The sequence below is a fragment of the Camarhynchus parvulus genome, chromosome 21, assembly GCF_901933205.1.
Source record: "Camarhynchus parvulus chromosome 21, STF_HiC, whole genome shotgun sequence".
Taxonomy (NCBI): Eukaryota; Metazoa; Chordata; class Aves; order Passeriformes; family Thraupidae; genus Camarhynchus; species Camarhynchus parvulus.
In genome coordinates, this window is record NC_044591.1 from 4,393,850 (window position 1) to 4,412,985 (window position 19,136).

Sequence of the window (19,136 nt, forward strand, 5' to 3'; positions counted from 1 at the left end):
TAGAGTTACACCTGTCCGTGTGTGACTCTGTGTGTGTGTGTTTGTGTCTGTAGACACCCCTGTAACAGGCGTACGTGGGCGCATGTGTGGAGCCTTTCAGTAGCTTTGTGCAGATACAACTGAAGGTGCCTGTGGGCTGTGTGCACCTCCACAGCTGTCTGTAATCCCACACGTCTGGATGTCCCTGCACGTCCCCGCATCTCCGCGTGTGTCCATGCACACCGACACTTGCACACCTGCCCACACACGCTCCCCAGCCCTGCCCTGTGCTCGGCCAGAGCACCCCAGGCTCTTCTCACAGCAAACTCCCTCCCTGTCACCATCCCACCCACCCTTTCCCCCTTTCCCTGAGAGCAGCTGCTCTCCAGGAATCACAGCCCCGCGGTGCCGGTGCCGTGGGAGAGGGGCAGAGGCGAGGCCGGGGCGCAGGCTGGGGAACAGCTTCGTGTTGTTGGCCTCGTGGGCGTACAGCACCCGCGTGCACCCCGCGCCCACCGCCGCTGTGGAGGCAGGAGCCACGCATGCAACGGGTCCGGCTGCGGGCAGGGCAGCTCGGGGCTCGCCTCCTGTCCCTGCGCCGCAGAGCCACGTCCGGGGCAGCGCGGGTGGAGCGCTGGCTCTCGGCGCTCGCGGTGCAAACCACACTCTTCTCCACTTTGCTCCAACAAAGCGTAAAGCAAGCGAACGGGCGGCGAGGGCTGCGCGGCGTGCGAGGGCGCGCTTAGGATCTGTAGTCCTTCTTGCTGTATGGTTTGTTGCCCAGGATGCTATCGATCTCGTGGACGATGGAAGACGACAGCTTTGGAAGGACCTGCGGGGGATGAGGGCAACGCTGGGAGTTGGGATGGTGACCCTGGTGGGCGCGGGAGGATGCTCACCGCCTCCACCCCACCATGTTCGTGCCAGCTTGCCGGCAGGGTGACCCAGTTAGGGAGAGCCTGAGTCAGGCCCAACCCTGCCCCCTCAGCCCAGCAAAGCCTCATCTTTGCTTCTCGCCTTCATGACAAGCAAAACCTGTCGCGAAGCCGGGTTTACAACCCCCTTTTCCTGCACAGTGCAGCACTGCAATGAGTGCTGTGGGCAAATGCTGCTCCTGCTGGGAGCACTGACCTGTATTGCTCCAATATTCTCCATCAGCTGGTCGGCGTTGGAGGCCCCCAGTAAGACGGAGCTGACACCCTCATTGCGCAGGCACCAGGCTGGGATAGGAGGGAGAGCAGAGCTTGAGCACGGCCCAGATATCCCTGGTGTCACCCCCAGCTGTCCCCCATCCTCTTACCGATGGCGAGCTGGGGCAGGGTGCAGCCCAGGCGCTCAGCGATGGCCTGCAGCTCCTTCAGCTTTGCCTGCTGCCGCCGGCCCTCTTCACTCAGGATCTTATCCTTCAGCCACTGGTATCCCTGGGGAATGAGAAGGGGTGTTGTGGTGGGATCGGGGTGCACCAGCACCTTGCACAGGCAGGGCATCCCCAGATTCCCTGAGGCTCCTGGAGTTGCTGTTCCCATAGGGACTTTGCAAAGCCCCTGGCCCTGCTCCCCCAGCTCTGTCCATCCCCGTGTGCCCTCCCAGCCCTGGTGCAGCTCACCTTCAGCGAGGCACGGGAGTAGGGGGGGATGCCCCCATCATACTTCCCCGAGACGATGCCACAGGCCAGTGGGGACCAGGTCATGGCTCCAACACCTGGGGAACAGAGCAGAACAGGGGGATGACACCACTGCTCCCACCTCCCCCAGGGGCCGTGGCACCTGGCCTCAGCAGCACTGTGCTTTGTGGGGCTGGGGAGGAATCCCCACTGTCATACCTATCTTGTGGAAGAGCTCAGGCAGCTGCACCTCCACCTTTTCCCGCTGGAACATGTGGTACTCAGCCTGCTCGCAGATGGGCGGAATCAGGTTGAACTGCCGGGCCACCGAGTACGCCTCCTGCAGAAGAGCCAGGACCCTCAGTGCCCCACCGCTCCCCCCGAGCCCCCTGCCCAGCCCCCCAGCCAAGTCCTGAGCGGCCACCCCGAAAAATAATTAAGGCTTAAGTGCATCTGCACACGCTTGGCTCCCAACAGCTGCTGTCTAATTGAATCAACGTCAGCAGCATCGCTGGGGCTGCTCCGCTGCGGCCGCCCCGTCCCCTGGGCCCCTACCATGATCTCCATGGAGCTCCAGCGCGAGGTCCCCCAGTACATGGCCATCCCCTGGTTGATGACATGGGTCATGGCTCGCACTGTCTCTGCCGGGAGGGAAGGAGAGAGGGGCAGGTGGGGTTTAGCAGGGGCTGCACTGGCAGAAGGGGGCTCGCACGGTGCTGATGGCTCGCGAGCATCCCACTGCCCCGTGCTGCGGTGGGAGCTGGGTGCTGTCCAGGGAATGCTTTCAGAAGAGCAGGATGGGGAGAGAGGGAGCAGCCACTTGGGATGTGCCAGGGACCGCAGCCGACCTGACATGCTCACACGGTGCCAGGCTCTCCCTGCATGGACAGCAGCCTCAGGCTTCTGCCAGTGCCCCCATGCCCTGTGGGGTTACCAGCACTGGCACTGCTGCAGGGGGAGGGACTGATGCATTGCCCACACACAGAGACCCACAGAGGGAAGCCTGAACCCTGTGTGAGCCACTCAGGTGTCTTGGGGGGAGCCAGCCCTGAGCCATGCAGGCTGGGGCCAAGCCAAGGCGTGCTCCTGCAGCCAAAGGCGAGCAGCGGGGAGGGCAAGGCACCAGGGCACACACCCCAGCATGCTCACAGCTGCCCCGGTGGGGAGGGACCCTGCTGCAGACCCTGGCATGTGCCAAGGGCACCCCATGGCAGGACCCTGGGGGGTGGGAGCCTCTCTGCTTTTTGTCCTTTAAACTGCAGTACAGTCTGAAGGGCGAGGGGGGGTGTCTGTGTTGTGCTGCTGCCGCCTCTGCATCTCATGGCAGGGTTTGCTTGAGAGGGGGGAACAAGGATGGGGGATCACAGAGGAGTGGGGGCTCTGCCCCGGGAAACACCGCTGGGACAGGCAGCGGCTGGCGGGCAGAGTGCGGGCAGGGAGTACCTTCTATGATGAAAGTCCTGGACTTGGAGGAACTAAATGGGTCCCCTGGTGATAAAAGAGAGATTTAGAGAAAGTGGAGTCACCGCTGCTGGGACGGGGGCAGTGACCTGCCACCACACTACCACCCCGCCCCGCCACGGCCCGAGAGGGTCCTGGTGCCAGGCAGGAGGTGGCAGAAGTGTGACTGTGGCACGGGCCAACCGTGGTGGCAGAGGAGTGGATTCTGCTTGGGAGGGAAAATGCCCTTGAAACACAAGCCTGGCGCAAACCAACCGCGAGGGCGATGAAAGGCAGCGGGGAGGAGCGAGGCACCGTGGCGCGCACCCACCTTCCATCGGCGTGTTGGGGTCGGGCCGGTTGGCAAACACCACGTCCACGTACTCCAGCTGCAGCCGCTCCAGAGATGCCTTCAGACCTGCAGCAGGGATGGGCTGTCAGGTGTGCTGAGCCCCACGCTGCCAGCACTGAGGCAGATGGTGAGGCACAGCCTGGCACCGGGGCCAGCAGCGCCTGGTGAGCGCCCTCACCCCATCCCTACCTTCTATGATGTGTTTTCGGGACAGGCCCCTCTCTGTCTCGGCCCTGCAAAAGGAAAGGTGGGTGAGAGCCTGACCCATGCCAGCTGCTCTGCTGGAGGGCAGGTGTTACCTACTTTCCTCCCCAGAAGATTTTGGTGGTGATGACCAGGCTGGACCGTCTGCAGGGAGAAAAAGAGAATCACTGGTGGTGGCATCCCTAAAGCCCCATGCACCCTGCCTTGGATGGCACACTCCTGCCCAAGGCTGCTCTACCAGCTTTCCCCTCCCAACCCATCGGGACTATGGTGGTGGTTTTGCCAAATAGGGATGGTGTCTAGCTTACCTCCACCCTTTCTTCTTGATGATATTTCCCAGCACCACCTCGGCCCTGCGAAGGAAGGGGACATCAGCCATTGGCACCTGGCAGGTGCAGCCATGGGGAGCAGTGACAGCCAGCAGGGATGGCCCCAGACCCCAGGAGAAAAAGAGGCAAATGCAATGGCTGTGGGGACACTGTTCGCCCCTTGGCTGCAGCACCCAGAGCTGAGCTGCCCCCAGTGCATGAGCTTGCTAATTTTAAGTGAATGCGTGGGCACATGCCAATGCCCTGGGTACAGCTGTGCTCGGAGGGTGCATGGCTACACCTGCATGATAGAGGCCACCACGGGAAGCAGGGGACTGCCAGAACCATGACTCCCCCTGTGAGCAAGCACTCAGATCCCCATCCTGGGAGCTGCTTTGCAGCTGGCAAACCTGGGATATTCCCATTGCCACTGTGATTTGGTGGGAGTCGGGGTGTAGGGTGAGACAAAGCAGGGTACCTACTTGCCAGCAGCGTAGACTTCTGCCGTGTCGAAGAGATTAATGCCGTTGTCATAAGCTAAAGTCATCAGCTGCTCTGCCATCTGCGAGGAGAGAGCGGGGTCGGTGAAGGGGGTGGCCGAGAGCTGGGGCGTGGGCGCGTGCGCACAGCGCTGGTGAGCTCCGGCATGCCGCATGCACCCAGGCCACAGCCATCCCCGCTGCCCCCATCCCCTCCTCACTCACCAGGGGAGAGACAGGGTGAAGGGATGCAGCCTTACCTCATCTGTGATCTGCCCTCCGAAAGTCACCCATGTTCCTGCAGGGGAGAGAGTGGGGTGTGCACGGTGAGTGTGGTTGAGCCCCTGGTCACCCACCCCGGCTCCCTCAGCACAGCCCTGGCACGTGGTGGCCGCAGCTGGCCCTGCCGCGTGCACTGTGGTGCTCCCAGCACGGCCCAGTCGCTTCCTATCGTGTCAGGAAAAGAGAAAATAATTTGACAATTTCTGGGCCGTGACTCAAAACAGCCGCAGGGCTGAGGAAAACCCTTTCCTTCCCTTTGCAAACATCACTGGGGCAAGCGAGCGCTGCCCTGGCCGGGGAGTGCCGGCAGCTGCTGCGGAACTGAGGGGATGCCGAGGGGCTGTGGCAAACCCTGGCACTTACCCAGACCCAGGCAGGACACACGCAGCCCAGACTTCCCGAGGTTCCTGGAAGACAGAGACGGTTAGGAAAGGTGCCAGAAAGCCCCAAAACGCTGTCTCATGCATCCTGCATGCCACCAAACACACCAGGTGTGAGGACTGGGAGGTGTGGCGGTGGCCCCTGGTCCCCATCCCCACCTGGGATGGTTCCACAATGAGAGTCCCTTCTCAACTGATTAATGAGCCATCCCAGGCTGGGCATCCCGCAGCTTGGTAGTGGCACTGCCTGAACCTGCGCAGTGATGCTGTGCCCGGCAGGGCTATTGGGAGAGCAGTGACCTCGTTAAAGCAGCTCCCCATAATGAGGCTGGGGTGTCCAGCTGCCCTGAGAGTGCCGCTGGCACTGGGGAATGAGAGTGGAGAAAGAGAAGCCAGCACGCTGATGGTCAGGACTGAAGCATCCCATACATGGCATGAGTTGTGCCTGTTCTCTGCATCTCACAGGGAAGCACAGGGCTTGCACCAGGCGAGGGTGCTCGGGAGTGGAGCAACATCCTGGAGAAATGGAGCACCCCAGAAAATCTGACCGGCACAAGGAACTGGAGAACAGCTTTCGGGAAGGGGGACAGGCTGGCAGACGCCTTCGCTGTGGTGATGGAGAGCCAGTTACTTGTTAAAAATGACAAAGGCTCAAGAAATGAGCGTTAAAATAAATAAAGTGTAGGTGAGCCGCGGCAGCTCGCCCGCGCGGGTGTCGCATAGCAACCGGAGGCACCGCCACCGCCGGCGCCGCCGACACGGGCACCGGCAGCCGGGCAGGGAGTGGCTGCGGCCCAGCCACGGGCAACCATGGGCTGCACTGAGTCAGGGCAGCATCCCTTGTGCTGCCATGCTATTGCCCAGCAGCTGGAGGCACCGGCTCTCCCCTGTCCCGTGGTGTTTTTAGAGCAGTTTGCGGTGGGGAGAGGTCATGGCCATGGGCCAGCGGTGGCTCAAGCCCCCGTGATCGGGGTTGCCATGTGGAGAGGAGAGCACCTGCCTCATCCTGGACATTGCCAGAGCATTGCTGGGGTTCTCCTGGGCAGGTGACCATTGCTGCTCTTGGCTTCCCAGCCCAAAAGCGTGTTGACAGGCTGCCCAATAGAGATATTGGCAGACCTTGGGAAGGCCAAGCATTCCCCCATGCTGCTATGGCCTTCCTATCCCATCCACTTGCTTGGAGCATCCCCCTATGCCACTGTCCCTCCAGCAGCCACCAGTGGGGACTCCCGAGCTGATCACCTGGGAGAGGGTGTTGCTGGTATACTCCTCCTCTGGATGAGGACATGACTGAGGGCAGGAGCACTGAGCCCTGAGGATGCCACTGTGCATTGTCCCAGTACTGCTGTTACCACCGCAAGGGTTTCTTGTTGGAGAGCTGGACAGAACTGGACCAGCCCCCTCCCCAGTGCCCAGGTAAGGGGACTCAGCTGATTTGGATGACACTGGTGGGTGCCAGCCAGGCTCACCCCAGCGCTCTGCTGGCCTTTCACACTTTGTTGCCTAATGCTGGCACATCTGGGCTGCAGCGGAGGCACACAGCTGCTGGCAGCTGGACCATGGCGTGCAGGCTTATCTGGGGGGGGGCCCTACCCTGTCCTGGGGTCTATGCTCATCTGCAGAGAGCCTCAGCCCCACACCCAGGTGCACACTCAGCCTCAGTGGGAGAAGCCCTCAGTGCTCTGCCCCAGAGCCAGGACATGGGGTGTGTGGCTGGCCGGGGGGGGCCCACACGCACACACCACCCCGTTTCCAGAACCACCATGGGCAGCCAGAGCTGCTTATGGCTCTGCCCTCACTTTGCCGGGCACTGAGTCTCCGGCAGCACTGAAAGGATGCCACGGCAGCCCGGATTAACGCTACCGTGACTCCCAGACCCCCCCGGCTCGGCAGCCAGCCCGGCTTGGCAGACACTGAGGATGCTACTAATCCTACTCTGAATTTTAGGGTCCCTTCTCTCCCCCATCCTGAAGATTTTACGCGCGGCTGGATCAAAGCTGCCCTGAAGGGACAGGAGCAAACAGCGAGGAAGCGCACGGAGGCGCACGGTCAGCACTTTTAGCGACGAGAAACCGACAGAGCCGGACGCGAACCGGAGATAAGGCGAGCGCCCCTGACCCCCAGTCCCCCCTCGCCGCCCGGATCGCAATGTGGAACAGGGAAATCCCCAGGAGCGCCCTTTTCCTACCGGTATTTCATCCCCGGCTGCTTGACGCTGGAGTCGCTGGAGGAAGGCGCGTTCTGCACCGAGAGCTGCCCCAGGCTGCGGGCCACCATGGCCACGGCGCGGAACTTGCCGCGGGTGCCGAGGCTGGGGCTGCCGGCATTCTGTCTGTTCAGCCGGTCCTCCGCGCTCCGGCTCTTGATGCTGTGCTCGGAGCACACAAAGGAGACCTGCATGCTGCTCCGGCGGGCAGCAGCGCCAGCTGCCTAAATTTAGCCGGCGCCCCGGGCGAGGCGGGGAGCTCCTCCCGCGCGCCGCCAACGTGACGGCGGGGGGCTGCGAGGCGGCGGGCGAGGAGCGCTCCCGTCAGCCCTCCTGCCCTCAATATTTGATGAGCTCAGGAAACCAGCGAGCGGCACGCTCGGGCAGGTGGGGCCAGGAGAGGCAGAGCCGCTGCCGGTGCCCTCCGGAGTGTGGCCGTGGCGGGGCAGGGCTTCCCTGTGCCCCGCTGGGCATCCCCGCGGGTACGGCGGCTGGCACGGCTCCGCTTTGGGGCACAGATTCCCCTGCACGGGTCCGAAATTAAACCCTCTGGCAGCAAGGCGTGTGCATCGCCGGCCCCACGGTGGCGACGATGCTGATGGCTCTCCCGCGGCAGAGCAGGATTCCCCTGCGCCCCGCTGGGCATCTCCCCGCGGGTACGGCTGCTGGCACGGCTCCGCTTTGGGGCACATTTTCCCCTGCACGGGTCCGAAATTAAACCCTCTGGCAGCAAGGCGTGTGCATCGCCAAATCCACGGCGCCGACGATGCTGACGGCTCTCCCGCGGCAGAGCCCAGCTGCCTGCCGAAGTTGTCGCCCTCGGGGCCACAGCATCAGCAGCACATTCCCCCTATTTTTCCCAGTGCAAGCGAAGTCGAGTGAGGCGAATTCCAGCCTAGCACCTCCTGCCGAAGCAAGGACACAAGTCAGCCCCACTACAGCACCGTCCTGCAGCCGGGGCCACGTGCCGGCTGCCAGCACCGGCCGTGCCCCTCAGGATGGAGCAAAATGCAGTGATGGAGCTTGCAGGAAATTATGTACATTTGCCCCAAACCTAATGAAAAATCTTGTAATCTCCTCCGCTTCCCTCTCTCACAAAGCTCCTTAGCTGGTAATCCTGCCGGCATCAGTGCCAGCGCCGGCTCCAGCGCGGGGGGGACCTGGCAGCAGTTGTCAGCCCCCAGAGGATGAGAAACCCCACAAATTTTGGTGGCAGCAGGGACATGCTCAAAGAAGGAACACCTTTGGGGTGTCTGTGCCAGCTGCTCCCATCAATAAATAATGTCCCCATGAATATTAGATGGGCTCTTGCCACTGTGTAAATGTTACCGCAGTCACTGCGAGCAGAGGGGAACCTGACCCACGGTGCAGCACGGCACGGCACAGTGCAGCACGGCAGGAGCCGGCAGAGCTGGCAGCTCCTGGGGCTTCACTGCAGTGGAGGACAAGGGGCACCCCTGTACTGTCACTGGAGAACAGCCACTGTCCTCAGCCCTGGTGTCCCCCAAAGCCTGACCTGGGGGTGCTGGGCCCTGCACCCCATTGCCTCACCTGCAATGCAAGGGGAGAGGTGCATTGGGCAGGGCAGCCCCATCCCTCTCAGGGGCTGTGGCCACATCTCCAGCTGCCTGGAGTGTTCTCCTGACAAGGACATTGGCTGAAATCCTGATACACCTTGCATCGGGACCCACATGCAAAATTAATGATGCACCCGCTCTGTGATGCACACCCATCAGTCAGGAGGTGATGCAAACCCATCGGGCAGAGATGTACACCCCTCAGATGGAGATTTACACCCCTCAGGTGGAGAAGAACCCCTGCCAGGCAAAGAGGTACCCCTCCAGTCAGGCAGAGGTGCACCTGCATCAAATGGAGATTTACACCTCTGAGGCAGAAACAGCTCTTCAGCGCCTGTTTGCTCCAGGTGCCTAATGTTTAAAGCTCACAGGGTGTTTGCATCTGCAAATGCCCAAACAGCAAACAGGAATGTCAAGCGAGAAGCTCAAAGATCACCAAGCAGGAAAGTGCTAACGGCGCTGATCGGCTGCGCCTCTCCAAGGGCAGCGGCTCCTCCCAGCCTCGGCGCGGCACAGGGGAGCCGAGGTGAGCTCAGGTGAGAGCCGTTCTCCTGACGAGGTGTCACACCAGCACCGAGCAGCGTCCCCTGTGTCATCCCCTCAGCTCGGCCCTGGCTGCCCTCGCGGCGCTGCCTTACCTGTACTTCATGCCAGTGGCGCGGGCGGTGCTGTCGGCCAGGGAGAGCCCGTGCATCCGCAGGAACTCCTCCAGAGTCTTCACCCGCGCCGCCGCCCGCACATCCCGCAGCCGCCGCAGCTCCAGCCCGTCGGCCGCCCGGGGGGCTGGGGGCAGCCCCCACTCGGGGCTGGGCCGGCTGGCCACGCTGCGCAGGCTCTCACTGTAGGTCATGGAGAGCATCCTGCCACCCGAGCGGGGGCTCTGCCGGCCAGCCACGCCGCCAAACACTCTGTGCTGCTACGGAGAGAGCTGGGAAAGCACAACATGGGCTCCCTCGCCACTCAGGGCACGGCCCTGCCCGCATTGCCATGGCACAGTGGTGGCACCTACATGTGGGGACCCTAGCAAAGCCAGTCTTCAGCAGAGCAAAGCCTTGGCGTGAGAGCTGAAGCACAACAGGAGAAGCAGCAGGATAGGGATGCAGCAGACAGTCCGTATCTGAGGCTGCAGTGGTGCCTGCCACAGCTGCCACGAGCCACGATGCAGCAGTGCAGCCTATGCCCAGCTGTGCTGGCTCCCAGCTTGTGCTGGGCTGCACTGGTTTGCATCCCTGCGAGGGACGCAGCGTGTCCCAGGAGCTGGCCAAGGCACGGCGAGCAGCAGCACGAGTACTGCTGGTGAGAATCTGGCACTGTGTGCCAGTGGGCAAGGAAAATCGGGATGGGAACGGGGTCCCTGTGGGGCTCCCTGCAAAGGGTGGACATGGCAGAGGGTCTGTGGGCACTGGGTGCTCACTGTGCCTGCGTCACGCTGCCGCAATGTGCGCCACCAGCCAACACCTTCCCCACCGCCGCGGCAGCGACCTCCCAGCCGGTGCGGCTGCTGAAAATAGCCTGCTGCAGGGTGGGCTCTCACACACCCCGGTCCTGGCTGTCTGTGTGCCTGGGACCTCACTGCTGGTGGCACCCGTTCGATTTCTGTGCCTCTCTCCGCAACTTCTCTCGTTTTCAGCGTCTGCAGGGAGCTGGGGCCAAAACGGTGGTGTTGGTGCCAGAGTGGCCGCTGGGGATGCACTGTGACACATCTACACCCGCATCAGGCTCCAGCCAGGCTCCCACTGGTGGTTTTTTCTTTCCCTGTGAAGCTCAAATTGACAGCTGCAGGAGCCAAAAGTGAAGGGCTCTCTGCCACTGAGGTGTGACCTCCAGAGGAAAGGAGAAGGAAGCCCAGAGGATATGGAGTAGCAGCTGGCCAGGTATGACCAAAACCCTGGGGGTCCTCCAGTGCTGCCAGAGACCACTCTGTGCTCTTCCTGCTCCATAGCAAGACTTCGGGAAAACCAGGACACATGGAAAGGAAACCTTTCCCTCTGTTGTGGCAAAGCCAAACTGAATCCTGGTCCTCAGCCTCTTCCTGCCACACCTCAAAGCTGGAGACTGCACCTGGTACCTCCAGCACCAGCCCTTCTCTGTGGCTGGTAGCTTTAATTAGGGCAATGCTAGTGGCTCCTGCTGGGTATGGGCACCTGGTGGAATCTCCTTGTTCCCAGTGGGATCTCCTTGCCCTGGTAGGATCCCCTCACCTGACAGCAGTAAGGAGAAACCTGAGCTGGCTGCACTACTGCTTACAGCACTCAAATGGCTGCAGCAAGCAGAGCTGGGGGTTTGATCTGGGCTGCTCTGAGGAATGGGGTGGGAATCCACCAACTGCCCTATCTCGACACTTCCCTGATTTTTGGCAGAACAGAACTGGATGGCCAAGAGAGGGTGGAGGTGGTGGGTGCATTCATGGCCATTTGATAGCAGAAATCCCAGCGCTCCTGGGATGAGTGGCAGCAGGGCTGCAGGATAAGCTGTGCCATGCCCAAGCAGGAGAGGCTGTTTTGCATGGAAGGAGCAGGGATGGAGGACAGAGCACAGGCTCTGCGGGATAACAGCATTGTTAGCAGCATCAGGGGTACAACAAGTGGGTGACAGGCAGGGCAGCTGCCCGGAGAGATATCTGCCCAGCCTGCCTTGCCTTGCACCCACCAGCCTGCCTAAAGCCAGGAAGACCCCAAACTCCAAAAAAAAACCACCCTAAGCCATCAAATCCCGAGTCACCCCGCACGGAAAATCTCCCCTGCTGCCCACAGCCGCTGCCCCGGGGCGATGCCCATCCCCGCTCATCGCCCACCGTGCCCAGCCCCGACTCACCGCGCCGGGGAAGCTGCTCAGCAGCAGCAGCAGCGCGCAGCTCTGGGCCGCCGGGCTGCCCCAGGGCAGATATAAGAGCGGCGGTGGCCGCGTTGTTTTGCATTAGGGGAGTGTCGGAGCTTGGCGTCCAAAGCACTTGGCGGCTGCGCCGGGCCCCCAGCGTCCGGCTTCTCGCCGCGCTCCATTAGCCCTATTAGGGGATTTTCTTCCTTGCGAAGGGGAGTTAAATTATTCATGGCGCCTCACTAAAAGCCCGGGGATGTGCCGCTGCTTTATCAACGCTGGCACCGCCCGGCCCTCGCCCTGCGGTGACAGGTCCCCTGTCACCAGCACACAGGGCGGTGGCGACGGCTGGACACTGAGGCCATCAGGGAGCCGAGACGGTGCCCTGAGGCAGACACAGCCCTCCTGTGGTCCCCGCGGCAGTGCAGTCAGAGCTGGGCTGTGGCAGGACCGATGGCAGGACTGAAAGGCAGCCTCCAGCAGGAGGGAGCCCCGAAACGGAACCGGGTGATGAACACACGTGGCTGCTGCCTGAAGGCAGCTACGGATGAGCTCCTGCCTGTTGGCCTTGGGAGCCTTTTGCACCACATGTGTCCAGTGGTTCAGACCAGTTTGGCAACCCAAACTTGCCCATTGCTGGGTCTTGGCAGTGCTGGTGGCAGCACTGGGACAGACACTGTCAGTGCCACTGAGCCATCCCATTGCCAACCTGCCTCACCTCCTCCCGTCACGTGTGGGATGGAGTAGGGGGGCTACACTTTTGTCGAGGGGAAGCCCCCAGTCCCTCACCCCACAGCAGCCAGGCCAGACCCAGTCCCACACCACTGGGCTGCTGTGGCCCTGGGAGTGCTGGAGCAGCTGCTGGCAGAGTGTGTGGGGAAGTGCCGCCCTCACTTCAGACAGTAAAAGGGTGATGGAGGCGAATGTTGCCTCCTGAACCACTTTGAGACTGCTCCTAATAGCAGGAGCCACAGACCAGCTGGCTGGTTTCCCAGAGCTGCTCTTGGGAAAAGCTAAGGGCTTCTCCAGGCACAGAACTGGCATGGGACGCTCCCCCAAGCTGAGCTGAGCCCCACACCCCACAGTGGCTGACCCCCACAGCCATGTGGCCACACTGTGCTACTTGAACAGCCTGTGAGAACAGTCCCCCCACCCAGCCACACCCCAGGGTCCCCACACTGCACTTCTGAACCCACGAGCAGGCGATGCCACACATGTGATGCCCATCCCACACACAGGGACCCTGGCACACCGGGCAGGGCAGTGCTGTGCCAGCATTATCTGGGCATGGGCAGGAGCCACAGCCACTTGCTGGGGGGGTTTTGGGGAGGGGGAAGGGCCTGGTTACCTGTAGAACTGGAGCTGGCGCTTGGGGCTCCCGTATCTCGCGCTTCCGACAGCAAAGGGGAGAGAGAAGAAAGATGCCACAAACCCCGTTAGAAAGGAGGAGCAGGAGTGAGTGGCAGAGTCAGTGGCTGTGGGAAGGGCCAGTGGCACCCACCTATGTCACAGCACAGTGGACACTGCAGCAGGCACTGGCACGACCCTGAAAGTGCCCTCTATGCCCATAACAGGCACCAGCGCCCCAAAACGCTGCTGCTGTGTGAGGATTTTGTGCTGGAATCCTTTGCACAAAGCATGCCAGGGCAGTTTAGGAGTATCAGAGCAGTTTCAGGGAGCGTGGTGGTTCTGGGTTGCCACAGGCTTGGGTTTGAAGCCCCACAGAGTCCCCCCAGCGCTGCCCTGCAGCCTTACCTGTAAATCATCCCTGGGGAGCCCGTCTGCCGCAGCGAGAGTCGCGCTGGGGAGTCAGTGGTGGATTCGGGATACATGGAGCCAGCCTGGGCTCCCCGGAGCCACTCGCCGCCTCACCCCTGCCACAGGGGAAGAGGAAAAGAGGAAGAAATGAATTTTTTGGGGCACGCGCACAACGGCACTTCCTGTTGCAGGAGATCTGAGCCAGATGTGGCACTGGCAGCAGTGTGGGCACAGCAGCTCTGCCGGCCTCGGACCCTGGGGCTCACACCCTGACCCACTGATCCCAAAACCATCTAATCTCAGCCCTGTTCCTCTGGTTTCCCAGCTTGGCTGCTCTCTCCAAACTTCTGGGGGTCCTGAGATCTCAGGAAATGGTAAGGAAATGCGGGTCTGAAAAATGAAACATTCTGAAAACCCTGAAGCTGACCCTGAGGGTCCCTCTGAAAGGGACAAGCTAAGGGGAGGAAAACAGTCTGGCTTTTCCTGCAGCCCACACGTGACTGACTGTGTGCACAGGGGTGAGGGAGCTCCAAGGGAAAGGAGGGCTCACCCCCAGGCACCCCTGGACTCTCCTTGTCCCTGTCCCCATGGCAGGGGCATCCAGCATGACTCCCTGGGAGCCGTGCCCCTGCTCCTGCAACACTGTCAGCACTTTCAAGTATCACAGAAAACAATGACACTTCCCTACAGAACTGGGGCTGGGATTTAAATTTATCCCTTCTTTCTTTAGGCCGGTGAGATGCCATCTTTACACTGCAGATCACAAGCTGCTCTGTTTCCCAGATGGGGCCTGAGAGCTCTCTGGGCTCCCTCCTGGCTGCCCTGGGCTCAGTGGGAGCATGGCCTTACACAGTGTGCTCATGTCCTGGCACGCATCCCGCCTGCATCCTGGCACAGCACGCCTGCATCCTGCATCCCTCCCGCATTCTGGCACAGCGTGCCTGCATCCTGGCACTGTGTGCTTGCATATTGCATCCTGCCTGCATCCCAGCAGGGCACGCTTGCATCCTGCATCCCTCCTGCATCCCAGCATAGTGTGCCAGCATCCCGCATCCCTCCCGCATCCTGCATCCCTCCGGCATCCCGGCCCGGCGTGCCTGCATCCCGGCGCAGCCCCTGCAGCCCACGCAGCCCAATGGCAGCGGCTGCGGCAGCCGAGCCCATCCCCGCGGAGCCGCCCACCCGCCCACCGCAGCTCCCGGCCGGGCTGCAGCCCCCGGCACAGATCCCCATCGCCCTCCTCCTGAGCGCGGCAGGAGTGCGGCTCCTTTGGCCACAGCCGCGCTGGAGCCCAGGGAGCCTCACTCAGTAAAGCCGGGTTTATTTTCCAGAAGTCAGGAGGGAGTCGCTCTCTCCCAAACCCGCAGCACTGACCTGAGCCCGGAGCAGGACCATGCCGAGCCCTACAACCAGGACCCGGCTGAGCCTCCCGAGCCCTTGTGACCCCCAGCTTCTCAGGGTGCTGGGAGTGTTGGTTCCACAGCTCCCACAGCCTCTCCTGGTGCCTGCAGCACCACCGGGTCAGCAGCAGCCTCCAGACAGGCACTGTCCTGCCCGCTCATGCCAGCTCAATGCCACTTCATTGGGGTGGCAAAACAAAGCTGAGGGAAGCTGTCCTGCAGCGGGGACAGCTGGACCCCCGTGTCCCAGCACAGCCATGCAGCTCCTTGCTCGCACTGCCACAATCCTGGACTCCTGTGTGGCTCAGGACTGGCTGATTCTGTATCCCCGACTGTGGTGCCCCCAGGAGTGCAGATCTCCACAATTTTCAGCAGAACCTGGCGCCCCTTCCCTGCTGCCTCTCAGCGATACTGTGGAGACCAAGTGCAGTTTCTGGCAGTGCTAGAGGGACTTTGCTGGCAAGCACGGCTGGACCATGGGCACATGGGTCAGGGCTCTGCACCCTGAGGAGACAAAGTGTGCCAGCGTTTGGGACCAGTTCATCCCTCTGAGCTCTCTGAGCCAAAGGTACCACCAAAAGTCCAATCCCCTCTGTGTCAGCAGCTTGGTGCTTCCCCAAGACTGCTCCTGCACCTCCAGCTTCCTCATGGCACAACTCAGCTGTCAGTCTGCAACTGCGGGAGTTTCAGCAATGGCCCGAGAGGGAAGAAAAGTGTTTTCTTCTGCAGGATGCACCCAGGAGTCAGGTGAAGGACACCCTCACGATTTGTGCTTCCACCAAGGTCTATTCCCATCCCTGGCAGCACAAAGGGGTACAGGAGTGTGGATGCTGCGACATGGATGGTTTATGGCTGGGAAGCCCCGGGAGCTGGGCCAGCATGGGGGGGACTACACACTGCAGCCTGCCAGACATGCTGCCATCAGAGCAGGAGTGGGTGAAACTGGACATGGAATTAATGCAAATTTAGGGATGAAACTGCTGCTTCTGGTGAGCTCAATCCTCCAAGGGTGAAGCCCTGGGGCAGGGAGAGCTGGGGGACCCTTGCCCTGGGCACCCCCCAGCATCCTGCCCAAGTCAGGTGAGGGATGCAGGTAATGTCGCATCTCCCCACGCCAGGTGCCTGTCCCCATATTTCTCCCCCTTTTTCACTGTGTTTGCAGCACAGTGAAATGCCCCCCTCCACGCCAGGGGGAAGGTGACTTTAGCTCAATGACTCACGCTGCCCTGCCCTCGGCACCTCCTGTCACCTCCTGCCGTCACCTCCGTGCTCATGCCCCGTGCTGGTCCCGTGCCCCCCCCCCCCCGGCTGCACCGGCGCCGCAGGGATCCGCAGAGCAGCAGCCCTGCCCCTTCCTTTGGCCCGGGAGCCTCTTTTGCGGCGCAGCATCTCCCAGCCCACCAGGGGCCTCCGACCGCCCGGGTGGGCTCCCGCGCCTTCCCCAGCCCATCCTCATCATCATCATCGCGACAACGCGGCAGGCGGGCGCTGGGGACTCAGCTGCGACACGTGAGGTCGCCCGTGACCGCCGAAGCTCCGGCACCGGCGCTGCTCAGCTGCCCGAGTCAATGACACAGCCCAACAGCACCGGGGTTATTCCGGCTTTGCCGTCACGTACACCAGAGCCAAAGTAACGGGGTCCACGCGGGTCCCTGGTGTGCGACACTGCTGGGTCCCCGGTGTGTGACACCGCCAGCTCCCCGCGGTGCCGTGGCTGCCGGCCAGGCACGGCTGAGCCACGGCCGCGGTAGCCAGCACCGCTCCTACCTGTCTCCGGTGCTCGGGCGGAGGGCGATGCGCGGTCGGGAGGCACAAGGCACCGAGTCAGACCCGGCTGCGGGCTCCGCGGCTCTCGGGAAGCGGCGCCGGTGCCGAGCAGCTGCTACGGCCGGCGGCAAAGGCAGCGGATGACGGTTCCTACCCCATTCCCGCTCCGTCCTCGGGAAAAGGCGTCTGGCAGAGGGGGAAGGCGAGCCCAGCGCGCCCCGGGATGCGACAGCACCCAAGGATGCTGCAGAGCCGCTCTCACATCCTGACTCGGCAAGTTTGGCTCCGCCGGTGGCGGCAGCCGGCTCCCGATCCCGCCGGTGCCTTTAACCGTGTCGGCGCCGCAGCCCGGCACCGGCAGCGCGTGGGCGAGCGAGCGGCTGCCACCAGCCGCCCCTGCGCAGCTCAGGCGGGGGAAGGCTCGTCCGGGGCCACGGGGAGCCTGGGCAGGAGCTGCATCATCACTGCCTCACATCGCGCCGGGTGTGTTTCTCTTAAAATAATCAAATACAGCGTCGGCAGTGATGCTGCAGGGTTGCCTCCAGCTGCCGCGTTCTGCCACTGGTCACCCATCCTCCTTGTGCTCATCACGCCTTCTCAGTGCCTTTGGCTTTTTGGCTATCTTGGGTAAAAAAAAACCACCAGCCCGGAGCGTGCCACCTCAGTAAGTGGAGCAGGCTGGTCCCTGTGGCAGTGCGACTCAGTGATCCCGCAGTGATAACAACACCAGTGCAGCTGGATCTAACAGGAGAACTTGAGGCCAAGCCAGCAAAAAGGGGCCAGGGTTTGGGGCAGGCTGCTCACGCAGGGGTGCTCTGGCAGCTATAAATTAGGAAAACCTGGTTCCTCTCCCTCAGCTGAGTCCTGTTCAGCTCCATGGCAGCATCTTGGCACTTCCTCTGCCATTTCAGCACGGTCCTGGCAGCGACGGGGCCAATAAGCACAGTGCCTGCTCCAAACCACGCTGACACTGACAGGGACCACTCAGCACTGCCAGGGTGCCCACTTTCCATGCCACAAGCACTTCCAGTAACAGGCAGGGAAGGTCATAAACCCCGTCCCATTTGGGGATGCTCCCAGCACCAGCCCATCAGCGGCTTTGCTACCCCCACAGATGGTGGGAGCCATGTGCCAAATGGATCAGCTCCTGCTCCGTGATGCATCTGACCCACAGACCCGCAGGCCATGAGCAGGAGGTGACAGCTGGCCCTGCCACCCTCCTCATCAAAACAATAATAGTAATAATGAATAAAAACCAGCAGCTCTCTTGAATCTGCCGTTGGCAGCTCCATGTAGAGGAATTTTCTGCTCACCAGCTGGAAAATCACTGCATATATGCAACAGGCCTGGATAGGGGATGTGACAGAGACTGGGTACATCTCGCCCAGCCTGCTCTGGCACTCACCCACTGCTGCGCCGTGGCTCCCAGCAATGCTTGGGGAAGAAACCTGTGGTTTTGGGAAGCAGGCTGGGCGCCCTGCCCATACCTGCCAGCAGCACAGACCATGTCTCACCTGGATGAGAGCCTGTGGTGCCTGCGTGAGCAGTGCCGTGCTGGCCGCAGGCTGAACAGGCACGGGGCCTATGGGGATCCCCATCATGATGAAAACAGCCCCAAAACAATGCAGACTGGTGAGACAGAAGCTCAGGAGCTTCAGGCCTGGCAGAAGAAATGGTGAGGCAGCGGCACCTGGGCTGCGAGGCGACCGGGGACCTGCCACAGGGCTCGGGGCTCCTTCCATCCGCAGCCCGCCGGTCACCGAGACAAGGAACGGACTAAGAAACGGCAGCAAACTGAAGGGAGCTGCGGGAACCGCGGCGTTTGACTCACTGTGCGCAAATCGGCTCGGGGGAAAATCTCATCTTCCCACCCCCGTGTCACTGGGCTTTGCCGGCGGCTCACACCGTGTCACCGGGGCTCCTGCCCTGCCGCTGTACAGAGACAGGCCGCAGGCTGCCGGAGCATCACGAACAGCGTTCGCCTCGCCTGGCTGCGGGAACGAAGGGACAGCCAACCTCTCCGCATCCCCGCGCAGCCCGGGGTCCCGCTGGGCCGAGAGCAGACGGCGGGGCGAGGGCCCCTCTCTCCGCACCAGGGAGCATCGCGAGGGGCATGCGGCGGGGTGGTCTCGCCCGTAGCGCTGCCCGCGGCCCTGCCCGGTCCCACCGCCCCCGCCATAGCCCGGTGGTCCCGCCGGCCCCGCGCCCCCGCACCTGCCCCGCGTCCGCCGCTCCCGCCGCTCCGCCGCCCGCCCTCGTGGGGGGCGGCCCCGCCCCGCCGCGCCTGGCCCCGCCCCCCCACCGCCCATTGGCCGCGCCGCCCGCCTCTCGCGCCGCATGCAAATGACGAGGACGCTGCGCCGTCCCCATTGGCTGCAGGGTCGGCCGGGCCCAGCGCGAGGACCCGCCCCGCGCGGTGCGGCACCATCGCCCTAGTAACCCGATGCTGAGCCGGGCGCGACCACCCGCTCTGAAAGGGGGAGGCCGCCGCTGCCGCCGTCGGTTTCATCCTGCCGCCGCGTCCGGCGCGGGTACAGAATCGCTCCGAAATCGTCTCGCCACTGACTGTCTGCGCTTTCCGCCG

The 19,136-nt window shown here is 62.5% G+C and overlaps 1 protein-coding gene across 5 annotated transcripts; it reads right to left on the bottom strand.

Annotated features, from left to right (window-relative positions):
• Positions 1-431: 431 nt before the first annotated feature.
• KCNAB2 (potassium voltage-gated channel subfamily A regulatory beta subunit 2) lies at positions 432-18,807 on the bottom strand. Of its 5 annotated transcripts, none has more exons than XM_030963955.1 (16): positions 18,767-18,807; positions 13,383-13,501; positions 12,976-13,017; positions 5,011-5,054; positions 4,626-4,663; positions 4,369-4,448; positions 3,887-3,931; positions 3,678-3,722; positions 3,564-3,607; positions 3,354-3,440; positions 2,138-2,223; positions 1,802-1,922; positions 1,586-1,680; positions 1,280-1,400; positions 1,111-1,199; positions 432-811 (listed from the first exon to the last, which is right to left on the bottom strand). In XM_030963955.1, the coding sequence occupies exons 2-16, from the start codon at positions 13,457-13,459 to the stop codon at positions 722-724; spliced, it is 1,104 nt and encodes a 367-aa protein (XP_030819815.1). In that variant the 5' UTR covers positions 13,460-13,501; positions 18,767-18,807; the 3' UTR covers positions 432-721. The 5 variants fall into 5 exon arrangements, with proteins under 5 accessions (XP_030819815.1, XP_030819816.1, XP_030819817.1 ...); XM_030963956.1 differs by lacking the exon at positions 18,767-18,807 and adding an exon at positions 16,553-17,040; XM_030963957.1 differs by lacking the exon at positions 12,976-13,017.
• Positions 18,808-19,136: the final 329 nt, after the last annotated feature.

Excerpts from the sequence above, each read along its gene's own strand:
- KCNAB2 (XM_030963954.1), bottom strand. The coding sequence starts at position 7,427 with ATGCAGGTCTCCTTTGTGTGCTCCGAGCACAGCATCAAGAGCCGGAGC. Across the intron at positions 5,055-7,215 it reads CAGCCGGGGATGAAATACCG|GAACCTCGGGAAGTCTGGGC; the intron begins GTAGGAAAAGGG and ends TCTGTCTTCCAG. Across the intron at positions 1,681-1,801 it reads TGAGCTCTTCCACAAGATAG|GTGTTGGAGCCATGACCTGG; the intron begins GTATGACAGTGG and ends TCTGTTCCCCAG.